Consider the following 19600-nt stretch of genomic DNA (forward strand, 5'->3'; position numbering starts at 1 on the left):
CGAGTCAGGGCTCTACAGTGCGACCATTTCAGTCGCATTTACGACAAAAAAATGATGTGTGCGACCATGAAAAGATATTTAGGCGGACTTGTGCGACTGTCCCGTTCGAAGCTAAAAACGTCAACTCCCAAATGCCATCTTGGTGCTGTTGTTCCTTGTAAGAAGCAGAAAACATCAGTGACAGGTAACGTTAAACAGTACAGGTTCCAAAAAGAATGGCTAGACGCTTTTCCGTGGCTACAATACGAGCAAGATAAAGATGTTATGCTGTGCAAATACTGCAAAGAAGCTGGTGCTGAATTAGCAGGGCCAACAATGTTTGTGTGCGGACATTCACACTTCAAGCAAGAATCGCTAGTGAAGCACGGCATTTACGCTGCAGGGACATATTCATTAACAGGTCGCAACCTAATAATCCCCGTACAATTCAGGTAGCCGCTAACAGGCAAATTAGCCTTACAGACGCAGAAGCTCTCCGACAACGAAATATTTAAATTCAACACTGCATACATGATAGCGAAAGAAAATATCCCATTCACGCAATTTGGGCCATCTGATTGCTGTACTTTGTGTGGCAGAAACATTAATTGTGTTCAGCAGTGAGTGCAGATGTCAATTTAGAGCTTTTATAAGGACAGTTCACCCAAAAATGAAAATTCTGTTATCATTTAATATATTATAAATTTTTTATCATTCTTTAATCTTCAGAACACGCTTGAAGGTATTTTTTATATTATGGGTGTATAACGACATTTGGGTTGGTAAATGGCAGAATCTTTATTTGTTGGTGACTATCCTTTTAAATACATTTGAGAACTACACTTCAGCGCCTATGCATTGTGTATTTGTGCATATGAATTTAATATGAATTTGCATATGAATTTGTGCATTGTGTATTTGTGCATATGAAAAAAGTATTTGTGCATTTTTTGTGTTTTCTGAGGACAGCCGGTGTAATTGTTTTTCTGAAAATATTAAATGTTTATTAGGTAAACTTCTGTCACACGCTATGTTTCCGAATTCTCTTTTCTCATGCTTTCCATACTTGTTACATGTTATATGTGGCACAGCCGCACAGCAATATTGTGTCGTTTAAGGAAAAAAATAACTTTTATTAATAAAAAATAAAATTAATAATCAATTGTCAGTGCTCCTAAATTTTGGACTGTGCTCCTAATAAAAAAAAGTTACCGTAGAGCCCTGGTTTCAGTTAAATCCTGTAAAAGTAATTATGAAATCTGCAATTCTGAACCTTTACTTGAATATTTGATACTTTTGTTAGATACCTAATAAACGTTAAACAAATTTGTATCTTTATTCTTGTGCCTCATGTTTCTAATTATTGTATTTTTTCTTTATTTTATTACTGAATATTAACTGAAATCAAAATTTGATTTAGGAATTATTACAGCAAAACTAAAAGTTCAGCAAATTAAAAAATATAGAAAAGAAGAGAGTTCAGAGGTTGAAATTCCTGAAATACATGGCACTGTTCTTTATTTAATTTGATATTATTTGTATAAATAGAATCAGTGTTTTTTTTGGTATTTTTTTTGTATTCAACCCTACTATATATTATACACTGTATACACAGCGCTGTTTACTATACACTGCATAAAAGGGCTACAACAACTAATCGATAATAAACGATAATCAAAATAATTGAAAATTAATTTGATTATCAATTAATTGTGTGAGGTGTTTAGAAAATGTCCGCCAGTTTACACTGATTGGAAGAAAACATTGGGCAGGATGGAATAACATTTTATTTTATATTAAATAAAATACAGAAAATAAAAAATAGGCTTATCAAAGAAATAATTGTCAGTTTAATTGATTATCAAAATAATCATTGCAGCCCAGTATACTAAACTGTATTGTGTTTACTATACAGTACATGGTATACTACATACTGTACACTATGTACTATTTATGCAGTACTATAGTAGTACTGTAAACTGCACACTATATACTATGGTATATCATGTTGTTACAAGGTGATTCAGAGGGTCTGTTGTCTTTTGGGACATACGGGTTTGAAGTGTGTGCATGTGCATGCATCTAATGTATCACAGTCCTAAGAGATTGGGATTTTCGGATGAATCCACCCAGAAATCTACAGCACTGAAATGTACAGAGACGAAGAGAGAGAGAAAATGAGAAAGTCTTTGTTCAGAGGCAGAATTTTCAGGGGATAATTAGTATGAGTGAGCGCTGAGGACTGGGGCCGAAGAGTGAAACTCTAAAGCTCCAAGCAGAGATTATCTAAACCAGAGCTGAACTTCTCCTGACTCTTCTAATCACTCCTCAAAGACGGCTAGTCGCATAGCATATCTCTCACGCTGCAGTAGCCAGCTAACCCACCCAGCCCCAGTCACTTCAGACTTTAGTCCAGTCTTGTGCAGGCTCTAGATTAGCTCTGAGCAGAAGCCGTTTGGATGACCTTCAGCCACCAGTAATTTCATCATCCCCAGCACCAGCACACTGATCCTCAGCCATTAGCCTAAGTTAATAACTTCTTCTCATCTCACTAAAACATAAGTAGAGGGTTGGTGAAGTGCTGATTTCATTTCCCTCCAGTACATGAAAGAAAACTGTTATGATTAGCTGTCTCTTCCATTATCCGCTATGTGTAGGGTTGCTAGCAGAGTATAATTTGTTCATTTATGTAAATGTTTAGGCCTATTTATAATTTTTACTAAAAGTAAGTGTATAGAGAGGACATGAAATGTCTAGTGTCAGAATAACTTCAGGTTTGTCTACACTTGACGTGTCAAAGCCGTGTGTCATCTCAGAATGTTGACTAGCCAATCAGATGTAAGCTCGTACTGTACTTAAAATGTAAAATAAAATCTTTGAAAAGGCAACCCTACTTTATTTTCAACAGCAATCCAAACTATTAGAACAGGAAAATAATTTCACAAATAATCTTAATATTGATAACTGTGTAAATTTAGGGCATCAGAACTTCTAGCATCTTCTAGTTTTTTGGCTAAATTAAAAGCACAATTTCGAAAAGTTGCTATAGATTAAAAAAACAAAACAAAAAAAACAATATTGATTGATTAAATGATTTTGTATGTTTTTCTAATCGCATCATGTTAAATCCTTATTTCAGTTTTCACATGGAGATAGGGTAGAAAAGTGTAGAAATCTGTCGATTTTAAAGGGGAAATTGTAGTCTTGTTTTGTATTGTGCAGACACAACACGATGCTACAAGAATTTGCTCTAATCACAAGGTCAACAACAGCAAAGAGATCCAACAGGTCGGTTTATATGAAAGATTATGTCTCAGCATCTCTGGTTTTAAAGGATAAATATGCGGTGGTGTTGAAATACACTCGACCTGTCCCTGGAGTCAATGACTCAGCCAAAACACAAGCCCTCTCTGAATGATAGACCGAACATCTTCAAAATCCAGCCTGTTCATGCACTCAGCAACACGACAATCTCAGAAACACGAGACACTGCTACATTATACGCCTCAGAAATGGAAGTCTTATTTAAATCAGAAGACAGACACCACCAATACATCTCCATATCATTGTGAAATATACGATTAATCTGTTTTGACCACAAAAAATGGTTTCATAATCAGCACTGATGGCTGGGCTGTCTGGACAAGAAGATCCCAGATCCTAAAGGCTCACAAACTTAACTATTCAAATCTGCAGAAGGTAATGCTTATCAGCGGTAGCTAATAATAAAGCCTACTGATATAATAAGGAACGCATGCAATACCTTTGTTTCTGCCTACATAGGGGTTGGTTGAAGAGGTTCCACAGAGACAAACAGGAAGGGAGATGTCAACAAGAACGACAGTGTGAAAGAGAGAGACAGGGACAGTAAATTGGAGGATGACAGTTCTACACACATACATATTCAGGACAGATTCACATGCACTTTAGAATAATGTGAGCATGCAAACTGCAGTTTCTGACTTGAATTTTCTGTACTACAGAATTAACCCTCTGGGGACCAAAAACGCGCCCGCGCGTTTTGCTCGTTTTTTTTTTTAGCAATGAAAAATAAACACAAAATGCTCTGTTAATTTTGATCTTTCATTTTCGTGTAATACATCAATCGATCCTGTTCAGTTTCTATTTTTTTTCTGTATACTCACAATACAAATAAAGTGTTTTGCTTTTTGACAAATAAAGAAAAACTAACATGATGCTATTTCTGCCTTCTCTCTGTCAGTAAACTCCCATTTGAAACGCGTTCGAAAATTATCTATAACTCCGCGAAAATTCAGTCAAACAGGCAAACAGACCCACGGGCATAAAGCTTGAGATCGCAGCTTTTAAATGAAGTAATTTATATAAAAAACAAATATTATCAGCTTCTGTAATCTGTATAAAAAGAGAGCGACTCCAGTCGAGCTCATTAGGAGCCATTCAAAAGTAATTTGACCACGCCCCGGAGAGCGCGTGCTATTCAAACGCAAATTCTGAGAACCATTTCAGTCTGTGAAACGCCCCCACATCAGCTGTAAACAAAGAGGCATAATATAGCCTACCTTATGGAGAAAATTTTCCGTGCTGATATGAGGAGCAGATCCCGCTGAGGAGTGAGGTAGGCTAAGTTATCCTTTCTCAAGTGTTAATGTGGAATAACGTTATGGAATAACGTTGTAGGCTTATGTAAACAAAAAGATGAATCGCGTTTCTATAATATGAATAGCGTTTCTGTGAGATGAATGAAGGGTACATATTTGTAAAGACTGTTTAGCCTAAATATGAATCGCGCGTCTGTGTGTGAAAGAATAAACTGCTTTTACAGTTACAGTTACTGCGTTACAGTCAGGCGAAGTATGAAAGACAACATTTTGTTGACTAGATTTGGGTACAGTTTTTACTGTAGAATATACTGTCACATCAAATAAGCTTTTCTGCTCATATATATAAAATACTATTTTGTCAAAAATAAAGTCATAGACTAAGATGTTCCAATGTTGGCTATATTCAAACTAATGAATACATATGATAAAATGTAGGCCTATAATCTTTTTTTTTTTTTTTTACAAAGAAAGAGTACTTTTTTTGCAGAAATATTGCTGAAATTGTAATTATTGTTGTAATTGTAACCTTTTTAATAAAATAGCAAAACATATTTACAAGATAGATGTAAGCAAAATCTTAAATGGTCAATATAAGTCTTCTTCTAAATATATAGGCTATTTTGTCCTTGCATTGTGGCTCAGTCAGTGTCACACCTGAATGAATGGCTAATTATGCAGAGTCATTATGCAGAGTGGGTGGGACTGGGTAATCTAAGGTGTAAACTACTCCTCCCCCTCGCATATTGGCTTTCCAAGCAAAACCTGTTTTACACCATTTAAATCAATGTATTTTTTTTTTGTGAACGATAAAGCAAGACTATTTTCACATAATTTTGAAGCTAGAACTCCAAGAGAAAACATCCATTAGTCAAAAGTCTTGTGGGCACATATTTTGTATGAGTTTTGTGGTCTTATTTCAGCAACTTTCATTTTTATTTTTTTAAATAACCACGCATAAACATTATTCTCTTAAAAATACAAACATCTACATACATGTTGCTCGCATATTATGGTAGGCCTGTTTGTGCTATATAGAGTGAATTTACACCTTTGCCATTAACATGTTTATAAATAACTGAAAAAAGCACAAATGTCAGAGCATGTCAGAACATCTCAAGGGCCCCAAAAACAGCTTGGTCCCCAGAGGGTTAAAGGGATAGTTCACCCAAAAATGAAAATTCTGTCATCATTTACTCACCCTCAAGTTGTTTCAAACCTGTATGAATTAATTTTTTCTGCTGAACACAAAAGAAGATATTTTGAAAAATGTCTGTAACCAAACAGTTGATGGACCCCATTGACTTCCATAGTATTTTTTTTTCCTACTATGGAAGTCATTGGGGTCCATCAACTGTTTGGTTACCGACATTTTTCAAAATATCTTCTTTTGTGTTCAGCAGAAAAAAGAAATTCATACAGATTTGAAACAACTTGAGGGTGAGTAAATGATGACAGAATTTTCATTTTTGGGTGAACTATCCCTTTAATATAGACATAATTGTTACCCCACCCAAATAACTTGAACTGAGGTGGAAAAAAACAAATCGTTAGTGTTACTCAAACTAACAGATGCTCAGTGACAAGAGTATTTTGTAATTCTGGTCTGGAAGACAGGCATATGTTGATTCATATATTCAGCTGTATCTTTCTCCATAAGGACTAACCTATTCTATGTCCAGTTCAAAGGCTTTGATGTCAGGACACGAGTGCTTGAATGAAGGATATATAACAGATTCATGTCTGTGTGGCTATCCATCTCCACCACAGGCAAGATGCACCCCAGAGAATTGTACATTTCTGTGCCAAGTGACCTAAATTAGTTTGAATACCCTTACGAAAAAGAAGTATATTTGAAGTTCATTTTAAGTATACTTGAGTTCAAGTATATTTTTAAGTATACTTTATACTAATATCAATGTACTAGTAGTGAACTTGTAAGTACTATTTCAATACTACTTGGGACTAAATTGGCCCACTTTTTAAAAGTATATGTTTATATAAGTATATGTACAATAAGAGTAACAGTAGTAAACTTTAAGTGCACAACTTGTTCACTACTACAACTACGTTTCTCATTTGCACTGCATCTGTACAACAAGTGAACTTAAAAGTATACTAGTAGTTTACTATTTTAATACTTGTAGTAATTTTTTTTAGTTTAAGAAAGTACATTTTGAAGTGTACTCTCAGTAAACAACTAGGTTAATGTGGTTTTAGAATGCAAGTATACTTGTAAGTTTTCTTTATGTGAACATAAAATTATACTTTTAGTTTACTATTTATATATTATTTTTGCACTTTAAGTATACTAATATTTTCCTATTTAGGTTTTACTTTATTATACTAGAAATATGCATTTAATTGTACTTTAACTCTATCCATTTTAACATAAAACATTTTGGGACAAAAAAAAGGCACAAAATACTTTTAATTTATGTTAAACAATATTATATAAAATTATAATATAACATTTTATATAAAATAATAATATAATGTTTATACAAACTATAATATATTGAGTTTGACCTTCACATGTTGACAAGTTGACAACCAACATTTTCGGAACCTTCTTTCACTATATAAAAGTTCGGGGCAAAACCATCACGGCCGATCATTCATATACCACAAATTTAAAAAGAAAAATCTTTCAAACTATTTAAAAGGTGTCATTCTAATAATATTCCCTGCTTTGCTTCCTTTCAGCACTGTTCATTCAGAGAAGAGCTGTTCTGTTTAACTCAGAAATATATTATTTATAGCTGCATAGTAATTCGGCCAGTCTATGAATGATATCTTAGTAATACGGAGGGCAGATCAGTGATTGTACATTATGGGTTAGTTGGCACAGCAGTAGTCAAACGTAAGAGAGAGAATGTAACTTTCTGTAACATCATAGGGGGAGTCAAACCTGAGAAAACCTCACTTGTAACCTGTCAGTTCACCGCACCGCAGTATCACAGAGAGAAATTACATAATTCGGCAAGAGGACAATAATCATGCAGTGTCACGAGGGCAGAGCCAATCATAAAGCAGCAAGCACGTGCAAGAGAAGTCGCAACAAAAATGTAAACACGTTGGAAAATGTGCAATGAGAGAATTAAGACAGAGCATACCTTGTGGAGACTTCACCATATGCGCGAACCCTTGGGGAAAACAATGAGCATGATAGACAGAGAAAGAGAGAAAACTTGAGAACACCAATACCAATACTGTTCAGGTATTGAGATCACTCATAGTTTGCTGACTGACAAACCATGGCTATCACACTAAAGCTGAAGCTTTCTGCAATTAAAAAAAAGCTTCATTCAGAAAATAAATTGACAATAACATTTCTAACTCCCTAATCCAGAACAAATGTGCTAATAATTAGGGCTGTCAATTAATTTAGTACAATTGCATGTGTGTACAAGTCTGCGAAACTTATTTGATCAAAAATACATATAAATAATTACTGCGAAATATTATTACAAAATAATGTAAAACAGCTGTATTATATATTTTAAAATGTAATTTAGTCCTGTGATGACAAAGCTGAATTCTTAGCGGCCATCACTCCAGTCCTCAGTGTCACATGATCATTCTAATATAGTCATAATCAATCTAATATGTTGATTGGTGAGCTTGTAACATTTCTTATTATCAATGTTGAAAACAGTTGTGCTGCTTCAAATTAATGTGGAAACTATGATAAATTTTTTAGGATTCTTTGACTTTTTTGTTATAAATTTAAAGGGCTTTACTGTCACTTTTAATTTAATTAAATAAAAAACCCTACTAACCCCAAACTTTTTAACAGCTGTGTATGTGTTTTTTTTTGTTGTTGTTGTTGATTAATTAATCAACATAATGTAATCAATTTGATTATTATTTTATATAATTGGCAGCCCTAATAGTAATACGTTATTGTAATATTTATGCAGATTGTGTAATTTTACGCTTTCACACATACAGCCTTTGTCAGAAATTGAAATGTTTAAATATTAATTTATATTTAAGTATTTTGCCAGCTTTGAGGGTTTTCCGACTTTTCAATCACAAATTTCTGTTGAAAAAGTTATTTACTTTTATCATGTCAATTAATTTAGCCATACAATTCTGCAAACTTGCAGCATTCAACTCCAAATAAATTGTGCACTCCCATCTTTCTAGTAGAAATAGGGGTGTTGATGATTATTAATAGAAAATGTATAAATTGTTTTAAATACTTGATTCCTAGAAAGCAGGCATAGTTTATGCTAAACGTCGTCACCTCCACGACACACAGCCTTGGCTTGTAAAAATGGAAAGAGCTCAACTTAATGAGGTGTGGGAGTATTTCACTACAAACAAGGATTATGTTCACTGCCAGCACTGTGATAGAGTGCTGAAGTACAACATGACAACAAACACTATGATCGTCTGTCAGGAGAACTGCAAGCCGGGAGGAAATGACCAGTGTAATAGTATGTTAAACACTGTACACACAAGCAAGTTTTAATTCGGTGTAATTTAAAAATGCATGGAAACAGCTTACTGAAACCTTAATAGAGGAAAATATTTAAATTAACTGTATACTAGGGTATGTGGGGTGCGTGCACAAGGTATTTGGAGTCCTGTTTTATGCGATTTTATGGCTCATGTGTGAAAGTGTCTATTAAGTGAATAGAACATTATTTTAATTCTCTTTATCTGACTTTTAGCTAAGTTTATACAGTATGTGATGTGTTTTCATAGCCTAAGACTCACTTACCAGGAGTTTTGTTGACAGCTTTTGAGAAGATGGCACAAAGGGGAAGGAAGACAGAGAAAGTTCAACTGTTAGACACACTTTTGACTTTGCATGGAGGCTGTCATGCAAAACTTTCATTTTTTAGCTTTAAACAGTTTGTCATGCAAGGGATCAGGACTGTCCCTTGCATGCCTATTTCAAAACAATCCTGTGGAAGAAAAAGTCCATAATATCTGTTCCATTTTCTGAGAAACAGATTGACATTATTGTTTCAAATCACTCCATCACATTGAGAATATCGCTGCAGAGATATTGTATAGTGTCCAGAATGCCACAGCGTTCCTCACATACACTGGATGAGGCCATAAATCCAAGCAGGTTACTAAACCAGCTGTCCGATGTGGACCATGTGGATTTACGAGGTTGTGAGGTTTGTGGATTTCAGGACATTTTGTGGACACAAAGAATTACTCTCACTGAAGACTCATGTGTGAATAGCTATCCAAGTAAATCATCCAAAGTTGTTTTATGTTTCTGAATAAACCAGTTTAAATGAATGCACACTGATTGCATGAGGAGAACAGCACAGTTCAACCAAATAATTACAAACTGTAAAACCTTAAACCAGACATTTGAGATTGTAAATCCCCGGTATTAAATTAAATCTGACAAACCAATTTAAACCAAAGAAATAACTTAAATCTCAAGGCTGAATAATATTTTAAAAAGCTGCAGATAAAACCAAAGCATGCTGATGGACTGAGAAACTTTAGACTAAGATCAACTATACACTGTGCTTTTTTTTCTTGCAGGATTGTACGAAACATTTATGAATTTTTCAAACACTGACGCCGTTGAAAAGTTTATGTGTTTCCTGGGAATAAAGTCAACAACCTACCAATTTAACATTTGATGCATTAGCCAGGTGATTTATCCAAAGCGACTTGCACTGTATTCAAAGAATACACAATTTTTTTTTTTTTTTTTTTTTTTTTTTACGAGTTCTCTGGTAACATTCCCTGGGAATTAAATACATGATTTTGGTGTTGCGAGCAGAATGCGCTACCAGCTGAGCTAAATGTTGCATTTCATATAGACAAGTTAGAACAAACATTTTTAATATTATGCCTGTCCCTGCTTCATCAGAGGGAATTCTTCAGAAATGCAATTAATCGGCCATTGTTGAGCATGTCACACTAAGCAATCAAAGACTGATCATTTTACCAAATGAGGAAAGAAATCTTTTATGATTCCCAAAATTTGCCATCTCAGAAGGCAAAAACTGTACAATGCGCACCCTAGTTAGTATTCCCATAAGCCTCCTTTATTTCTGTCTGGGAAAAAAATCATATGGATTTTCTGAAGGCCATGCAAAATCAGTCATCTCCATCTGTTATCTTGAGTCTGTTTTCCTGAGCTTTTTTGTCTCTTTCCTGTCGTCCTTTCAGGGTTGGAACCAGAGGATGATCAGTTTATTTGTTCAATAATAGCTGGTCTGCCTGGCTTATTACATTTACAACAGGCTTTTAGGGCACACTTGTCAAGCTTTCAGGATTCGCTGGGTTTCTTGGCTTACAGCACTTTTGGTAAATGTAATCAACAGAGACAAGTCTGATGTTTCACGTCTAAGTTTAATTGCAAAGTTGAATCAACCTCCATATGCTGTGTTAAGGATGATGGTGCTGGTGTCCCCACCAGACTTCTTAACTAGCTTATCTTTCTTCTTTTCAGTATTGTAGTACTCAAATCTGAGTACAGGACCATATTTTCATGGTCTTTTTGTGGTCTGTGCCGACTCGTGCTGCTCGATCTGCTCTGCGCTATTGTTTCTCTGGACAATGTGTGAGCTGTGGAGGTTTGCATGACATTGACGCAAAACTAGGCTTCATTCATCATTTGCATTCATTGTCTGAATCGTTTCGACCCATCTTGACTAAACCCACTCAACCCTTTTCTGCTATGGTCTTGACTTGGACTCAACCTACTCAGGTCTCGGTCTGGACTCTGACTTGAATAAACTGGTCTCGACAACAACACTTCCTCCTTTATCAATAAAATGGCTGCTTCTTAGAACAATACCCCCTGCCTCCACTGTTAAATAAAAACACAGACGAGTGCAGAACCGGATTTCCAGACAGTGTCACTTTGGCTGGTTACTTGAAGCGTTGAGAGAGAGAGAAAGAGGGTTTATCGCCTTCACGTGACCATATCCCTCTTGATGACATGCTGCTCAGCTTTAATCCTTTGCTCTATTTTTCATCCCCAAACATTTCATCCCAACATTTGTCCGCATTGGGTCAAGAGACACAAATGCCCTGTGCGCCTGAATCAGGATGCTAGTCCTTTTCCACTTTTTTTTTTATTGACCTACTTTTGTAGTAAGATTATAGTAACTGTCATATTTCCATGTATATGTTTTAATCCTCACAGCTAAGCCCACAGCGATTGTTTTTATTTTTTTATTTTTTTGCATGCTGTTCAGCATTAATTGCTACTTATCTTGTCAAAGGCTAGGTTAAAAATGTGTAGCTCGTAAGTGAAGAAAATAAGGTGCAGCTAATCACAGGAAAATGGTTCTTTTTCATTGAGTCTCTTAATGGTTAAAACATCATTACTGAGTTACAACACTTCTTTGTAATGCAGTGTCTTGCAAATAACCGAGATTAAACAGATGGAAAGCTAATGGGTGCGTCTAAAATGCGACAAACACAGAAACATCACAGGGTTTAATATTTTCTTGCTGGAATTCACAGTAAAGTGTTTGTGTATGTGTGTTATGTGGTCTCTGTGATCTCAATAACTAAATGCTGTGGCACAGTTTGCCAATGATAACCTCTGATCCACATCGCCAGGCCAGACTGAACATGTGTTTTACGGCTAAACGCATATTGTTTTAATCTGCCTGCAGTTTAAGACAGATTTCTACATTATAATACTGGTGGTTGCGCTCTAGCTGGGGTGGTGTGGCCCGTCTAGTGCTTTCATACACACTGAGGTATGCGGTCGGCTTTCCTGAGCCATCTGCATGCTCCGAGGGTCTTTGCTACCCTGTTGCCATGTCTGTTTGCATGTAAAACAAGTGCAGGTTGGACAGATTGCCTATATCGCTCATTACCAAGGGCAAACATTAAACTTATTAAATTATTTATAAGCTCACATTTGTTACTTTCATACATACTGTGTTTTGACTGTTAAAATGCACCAGCACTAAAAGACGAATTCACTAAATAGATAGGCAGTCCAGTTTCAAACATGATTAAACATTGCATCTTGATGATCTAATATTAAGTTATAATATAATATTAGTAGACATGCCTTATGATGTTTTTTAAAGGGGTCATATAATGGTACATGCACTTTTACAAGTTGATTGTACTGAAATGTGTGTTGGCAGTGCCTGTACACAACCATCATAAAATGATAAAAAATCCATCCAGTTTTTTTTTTTTAAATCTTCTTATATGTTTTCCCCTGTCTCAAATCAAGCCGTTCGATTTTTGTGATGTCACAAAATCGACGCCCCTCCCACGATTGTTGATTGACAGCAGCGTTTCAACACAGACCCGCCCTGTCAATCATAGTACGCGCGGTCATTGTTGATACGCTGGAGCAGAATGGCGTCTAAGCGATTGTGGTGTTCTGTTCTTGGGTGCAATAAGGAACACAGCAGTCATTTTGATGTTCCTAAATCCGAACCGCTGAAGACGCAGTGGCTGAGTTTTGTTTTCGAAGGGAATATTCCCCACGATCAACGTCAATGCTTTCATGTTTGCGCGAATCATTTCACACACCAGACTGCTTTATAAACGAGGGTCAGTATAAAGCTGGTTTTGCTACCAACTATTCGTGTTCCTGCTGAACCTCCAGAAGAAGTGAGTGTAACGTTTTATTAACCTTTAAATTAATCTTTATATTAATCTTTGCAAATCGCTAGCACGCTTCACGATGAATGCGGCTAAGGTTTACACTCAGGGTACATTACAGCATTTTTTCTATGTACAACGTTCTCAATATAATTCCTAATCCCACGTTTATAATGAACAACGCGTTATGGTTATTGTGTTATTGTGTTACAAACGGTGTACGCACAGAACAGAGGGGCGGGGTGAGCAAAGCTCATTACCATTTATAAACTTAAACGGCGTGCTGAAAACAGAGCTGTTTTTGACCAGGTAAAATGAGTGTTTTCTTACAATACTAATGAGAATTTTTAATTAAAGTATGTTACAAACTTTTAATTTAGACCCTAAAGAATCATATTAGCTTGTACAAAAATGGCATTATATGACCCCTTTAACTGCTAAGGGCAGTTTTTAATCCACTCTCACAATAGTTTGTTTATTTATTTATTTTTTACCTATTATTTCCGAAACCCCTGAAAATGCCACCACATCTCAAAAGATGCATTCTGTGGAGTAAATAAAAAAAAATGGTGGAAATGATGATCAAATCATTTGCCTCTTTCATCCTACTAAGGATAATTTCATGCAACTGCACCATTTAATGTATATTTTAAAACATTCAGTATTTTCACACTTTTTGCATAATTGGTCAAATTATTATTTTATATATTATTAATTACAGTTTGATTTGGAAAATAGCACACAATATAATATTCTGTGATATTTACAGTACCTTGATCAGTATCTTGTCTCCTTAGTACACTTCATCAAGGGCAAAACCGTTCAGTGTGGTGGACCTGTCATCATTTTTGCAAAATATATTTTCATAAATGGTTTATGCTTACTTGAGTCTTTGTTGAAAACTATTATACGTTTTAAATGATTTTTATAATGGATTTTCATATTCTACAAATGAAGGTCAAGTATTAATTACTTCAATGAGATAATTTTTTCTGCCTTAAATTATTATATTGTTTAAATTAATAAATTTTTAGCTAACTGTGTTTTTTATATGTACATTTCTGAAAAACATAACTTAGACAGTTACCTCTGATAACAGATCACTCTAAATTGTAATGTGGACTTTTTGTAAAGCGACTTTGAAACTTGTATAGTGCATTGTGAAAAGCACTATACAAATAAATGTGAATTGAAGGTCTGGCACTGGGACTAGGGTAAAACAATAATACATAAAAACGAATTTGAAAAGTAGCAAAACAAAAAGATGATGGCATGTAAAAAGTTTGAATCTGATCTTTCATATACTGTAATAAAAAATAAAAAGTCAAGCACATTTCAGAGAACGGGTATAGTCTGCTACATCCTCCACAATTTAGCACTTAGAAGAAATGGCTTGCAAACTAGGGAATTGTGGAGTTCATATTACATTCAGCACAGCTTTTTGCCCATGTTGGCACATTTTCATGATTTGCATAATTTCTTTAGTGAATCGAGTGCTAAAAAAACCCAGATAGCAGGCACAAACAAACATTATAAATGTATTCTTAGTGAATTCCCCCAAATAGTGAATTCACCCTAAACACAGCCAACACTGTGCGATCCTGAGAGCGTGTCAGTCCAAGTTTAAGCCCATCATTTGCCCCCATCGCCCACCAGCGAATTAGCCATTTCTCTTTCGTTCCACCCCTAATTACAGAGCGCTCCCACAGCTCAGCAGTGCAATCCGTTATCAGACACGTCCATTAATCTGTGGACACGACTGGGGCCTGATGAAGCCAAGACAGGCCCTGACAGCCACGCCTGCGGTCAAAGCATAGGACGGCCCGAGCTAAACCTTTGCTCTGAGATTAGAGGTCCACTAGCTCTACATTTATCACACCAGTTTTCCCTTGAGCAACTGCTGACTGGCTCCTCATTAAGGCCACTTTTTTAGGCCTGCTGGTCGCCGGAAGGCCAGAGATGCAAGAAACATCCTTCACTGGCCCTCCAGCCCTGAGCGCCCCTACAGATCCAAAGGTGATCTGATCACACAGCCTAATCTCTTGTCGCTGCCGCTGAGGACTATCTCTTAATCTTTATAAAGGAGCACTGAGGCACAGGGCTGGTGTGATCAGTCTAAAGGGCTTGGGTTTGATCACGAAATGCAATAAGTCAGGCATTCAGTTTTGGGTCTACTGATTCCCTGCCTGACTGGATGCCCTGAATAAATTGAGATGCTTGTGGAATTATAGACTATACACAGGGCACAACAAGAAAAGAGTAATCTCTCATAACCACAGCACCAAAGTCTCTTGGCAATTCAGTGTGCATTCGGAAAGTATAATCAGTTTTGAGACTTATATTTTAATACCTGCTGGTGAGTCTTCAGTGAGAGTAATCCCAAATAGGTCTCAACACTAGTGCAGTTGGAAAAAGAAACTTGACTGTTTAAAATCAAGAAATGTACTATTATAAGGTAATAGACATCCTAATTGCAGTTCAAAAAGGTTCAACTCTTGAAATTGTGGTGTACCTTCCATTGTCCTGTAACATGTGCAGGATCTGGATATTTAATGGGAAAAAGTATAATTTTATCTATAACAATGACCATATAAAACAATAAAAACCAAAGATGGATATCCCTGAAAATATCCCCTGTGAAACACAATATATATGTAACATCATTGCAATCATTTCTGACATAAACTGTCACTCAGTCGTACTCCTTAAATGATACAATGAGCAAAATAATTACTGAAAATTAAAACATTATCATTTTTATTAAATGTAGTCAAAAAACTGATATGTCTTCCAAGTAGACACCTTTAATTGCATTACTGACCCCAAAGACTATCCTGGACACTTAAACCACACTTTAAAATGGATGCATTTCATTGCATTAGAACAAATGGCATATTCTACTAACTTTTTTTTATAATTGTATAACTATTTTTGAAAATTGCAAACTACTTTAGTGAATGTATAAAGTCAGTTCCCCTCAACTTCAAACAGGTGTCCCAGGAACATTTTTTTATTATTTTATTAATTTATAAATTTTTTGTTAAACATTTTTTTTTTTATGTTTCACTTGAAAGTGTGGCTATACTATCTTTAAAAAATTGCATGTTTTATTCATGTAATGACTTCAGTTTTAAGTATGACAAGTGTCTAAATACTCTTTGGGTCTACTGCATGTCATCATTATGTGAAAATGTCATACTTAGCATGCTTTTTTACATGCTTTTGTACAATCAGTACTCCAAGTGTGATTGGAGGTGGGTGAATGAAATTCTATATTAAACAGGATTTCAAACAGGCAATATTAAATTCAAGACCCATTTTACTTCCATAATGCAATGTATTTCCAGTGAAACTAAATGTTCGATCAAAGGGGGGGGGGGGGGGGGGGGGGGGGGGGGGGGGGACTGTTGAACTGCAAAAATTACAACTTAATGATTTTTTTTTTACATTTGTTTTTCAGCAAAAATATCAAGATAAATGTACTTGAAAGGTAACACTGAATTCGATATTAAGACCTGATTTGATGAATCTTGAAAATAAGTGTGTTTTATCTTACTGCACTAGCATGTTGTTTAACTTGCTTTTATTTAAAACAAGTGAAAAAAACTGCCAGTGTCAATCTGCCAAGACAAAATAGACTAGTATTAGAGATATATTCTCTGAAAGTGTTGCTTCTCAAGTACATGTCTCTTTGTTTAAATTTTTTACATTTTTACAAATATTTATTAAATATATTTTAACAGGAAAATTAGGCTAAAATTAAACTATATGGCATACAGTAAGTGACATCAGCGAACAAGAAAATTCATTTCAGAGTAAAGCATGTCTTGTCATGTGCTGACTTTGAGATTTTTTTAAATCATTTGCTTATGTTCTCTTGTAAATAAATCATTGTAATAAATTACATCCAACTATTGCCCACTCGTGCTGAAAATCAAAGGTAAATGTTCTTACCTTCATTGCAGTAACGACCAACATATCCTGTTTTGGAGCAGTCACAGTAAGCTTCACCGTCAGCCATGCTGCAAATGCCTCCATTTTCACAGGGGTTCTCCGTACACAAGCCTTCCATCTCCAACCGGACCTTTTGGCTTCCCAGGCGTGTTGGAACCTGATTCCCGTAACCCAGGTCTGTAATAATCCCCTTGAACGGTGGCATCTCCTTCGCCGCTGGTAGTGTTAGGGCAGTTGTCCGAATGTCTTGAGGCACTCCTCCGAGATACAAGTCACTGACAATCTTCATGAACTGCCTTTGCGGTTTCACCTCGTCCATCTTGGATTCTCCATCCAGTACCAACACCGTTCGCAAGTTGTGCCTGCTGATGGTTGCAAAGTGCCAGCGACTGTCGTTTACCATCTTGCCAGAGGTTATAGTGGTTTCTGCACAGTCCACGCTAAAATGCAACTTTAGCTTGCCTTCCTCAATGCTCAAGAGCAGGAAGTCACAATATCCTCCATCGTCAAAGTAGAGAACCAGAGCGTCTGATATAGCTGTTTTGAATTGAAAGCTGAGGTCACTTCTGGTGCTGGCGTCCCAGCGAAGATAACGTGCCCATTGACCCTCTAAGCCTGTGAACTCCAGGCCCAAACCGAGACTCAGGAAGGTGCTGAGCAGCAATAGTACACAACTGGGCCGGCAAAGGGGAGGCATGGTAACCAGTGATTATGCTTCAAGGGATCCTCTAGCAATGAACAAAATAAAACTCCTCAATAATATTTTATGGCAAATTACGTGGAGGTAATTGAAGAAACATCAAATCCTTTAGGTGATAACCATATGGGCGAAGAAGGTGAAGCCACTGAGGCTCTTGACACATGCTATCCTAAATCCTGTTTAGGGGTACCAGACCGAACAGCCTTGAGATTAGAACTGGACCGCTCAGATACACTTATCTATAAGAGAGGCTTTACAGATGATGCTCCCTTGAGTCGACTTCCTGGATTAAAACAGAGATGCTCCATATTGGTTCTGATTCTATTATATCGCCACATGTTAGTGGCCACATTGGGACTTTTTTGCCTGATCTGTGAAGGGACAAAAAAAAAGAGACAAACATCTTTAGGGTCATTATGTACATTAAATATACAGACAAATATACTACATACAGTGAGCACCTTTGTATTCCCTTACACCAACTGTTCGTTCAGTTCTGTGAGTTGTTTAATCATGATTAATTTATTCTACTGACAATGGCACAAAACAATTTGCATATTGCTTTGTTAAAAATGTCATCTTTATAACATGATGCTTATTTGTTTTCACACATAGTATAAATAGGCCTTAACAGTAAAAAAGTATTATTGTTAGTGTGTTGAACAGATATTTTTGAACAAGGCCAATAGTAGTAAACCCTTTTACTAAAAAATTTTAACTATTTTAAAACAAAAATTAAGCAATCACAAGTACAGTATTTCATATTTAAAACTGCATTTGCATTTAGGCAAATACAAGTAGTCACAAAATCCAGGGTCAAATATTTGCTGTTTACAACACCTGAGTATTTACAACACACGCGATCGGTTGACAGATGTCTGTCGGAGAGATACTGTACGTGTGTGTCGAATTCCATCCCTCCCTGCCCTGGCTGTTGCTTTTGACATGAAGCCCCCAGAGACAAAGGCCTCCCCAATCGTAGCTGTTCCACCGCAGTGCAACACAATAGCCCCTTTAACTACCTGCCCTGAATAGTTCATCTCTCCCTGGCAGCCAGGTATTGAATTAAGGCAACTGATACCAACACCGATGCGTGGACCGTCCCTTGAGTGATAGTAGGTCTTGTCTGTGTTTCAATAGAGAATGAGCGCTCCACAATATTTGAGAAAGAAAGGTGAAAAGGGTGAGCCGAGTGGCCAGGGTCAAGACATTTACCCATGCATGCCACACTAATAGGCAAGGCATCATGGAGAACAGGTTTTCAGAAGGACTTCCTGTTAAGTCTGCTATACTGCGAACGGGCCGTCCGAAACCCGATCCTCACGCATGGCACATGACGACTGCCATTGGTCTGGCACGGAGGATTTATTACAAACATAATGCAGACTATTGTGTTACAAATGATATAGATCTGATCAGAGCTCTCCGAAACAGGAGTCTAAGAGGATTATTGTTCAAAAGACATTTGGACAGGATTTTTGAGAAAAAGCATACGTCCTATTTAATATGTTCCGTATAATCCATAGAAAATTCACTCAAACAGAATAAGTGTTGCGTTTGGTTCCCAAAAGGCAAAAGAACATGAAAAGCTTACACATATCAGAGGAAAAGTCTGCCTTGAATGATTTAGAGTCATTTCCAGTATGTTTTATGTGAGCAAGGCCAAGACGCTGGATACAGAAAACAACAAATAAATATGCTGATTATGTCTCCAATGTTGTGTCAATCTCAGCTGGGTTTCTCCTGCAAATGTCTCTACAATTCTCAGAATCTGAATTTCTCTTATCGAAAAGGCAATTTGACAATACCAAAA

The 19600-nt window shown here is 36.3% G+C and overlaps 3 protein-coding genes across 7 annotated transcripts in view; 1 reads left to right on the top strand and 2 right to left on the bottom strand.

Moving 5' to 3' along the window:
• The window catches only part of nrxn3b (neurexin 3b), a 494879-nt gene that overhangs the window by 473822 nt on the left and 1457 nt on the right, over positions 1 to 19600 (bottom strand). For all 4 annotated transcript variants that reach the window (XM_082148443.1, XM_082148442.1, XM_082148445.1 and 1 more), the window contains exons 2-4: positions 17088 to 18158; positions 9292 to 9309; positions 7676 to 7705 (exon numbers count right to left, since the gene is read on the bottom strand). In XM_082148443.1, the coding sequence (XP_082004569.1) occupies positions 7676 to 7705; positions 9292 to 9309; positions 17088 to 17784 (745 nt within the window). In that variant the 5' untranslated portion in view covers positions 17785 to 18158. The remainder of the gene's footprint in view (positions 1 to 7675; positions 7706 to 9291; positions 9310 to 17087; positions 18159 to 19600) is intronic.
• The window catches only part of LOC309482889 (uncharacterized protein), a 201252-nt gene that overhangs the window by 45969 nt on the left and 135683 nt on the right, over positions 1 to 19600 (top strand). The gene's annotated exons all lie outside the window — the stretch shown is intronic.
• LOC309482910 (uncharacterized protein) overlaps positions 1 to 19600 on the bottom strand; it is a 402133-nt gene that overhangs the window by 23993 nt on the left and 358540 nt on the right. The gene's annotated exons all lie outside the window — the stretch shown is intronic.

The sequence above is a fragment of the Leuciscus leuciscus genome (assembly GCF_965113295.1).
Source record: "Leuciscus leuciscus genome assembly, chromosome: 19".
In the NCBI taxonomy this organism is placed as follows: Eukaryota; Metazoa; Chordata; class Actinopteri; order Cypriniformes; family Leuciscidae; genus Leuciscus; species Leuciscus leuciscus.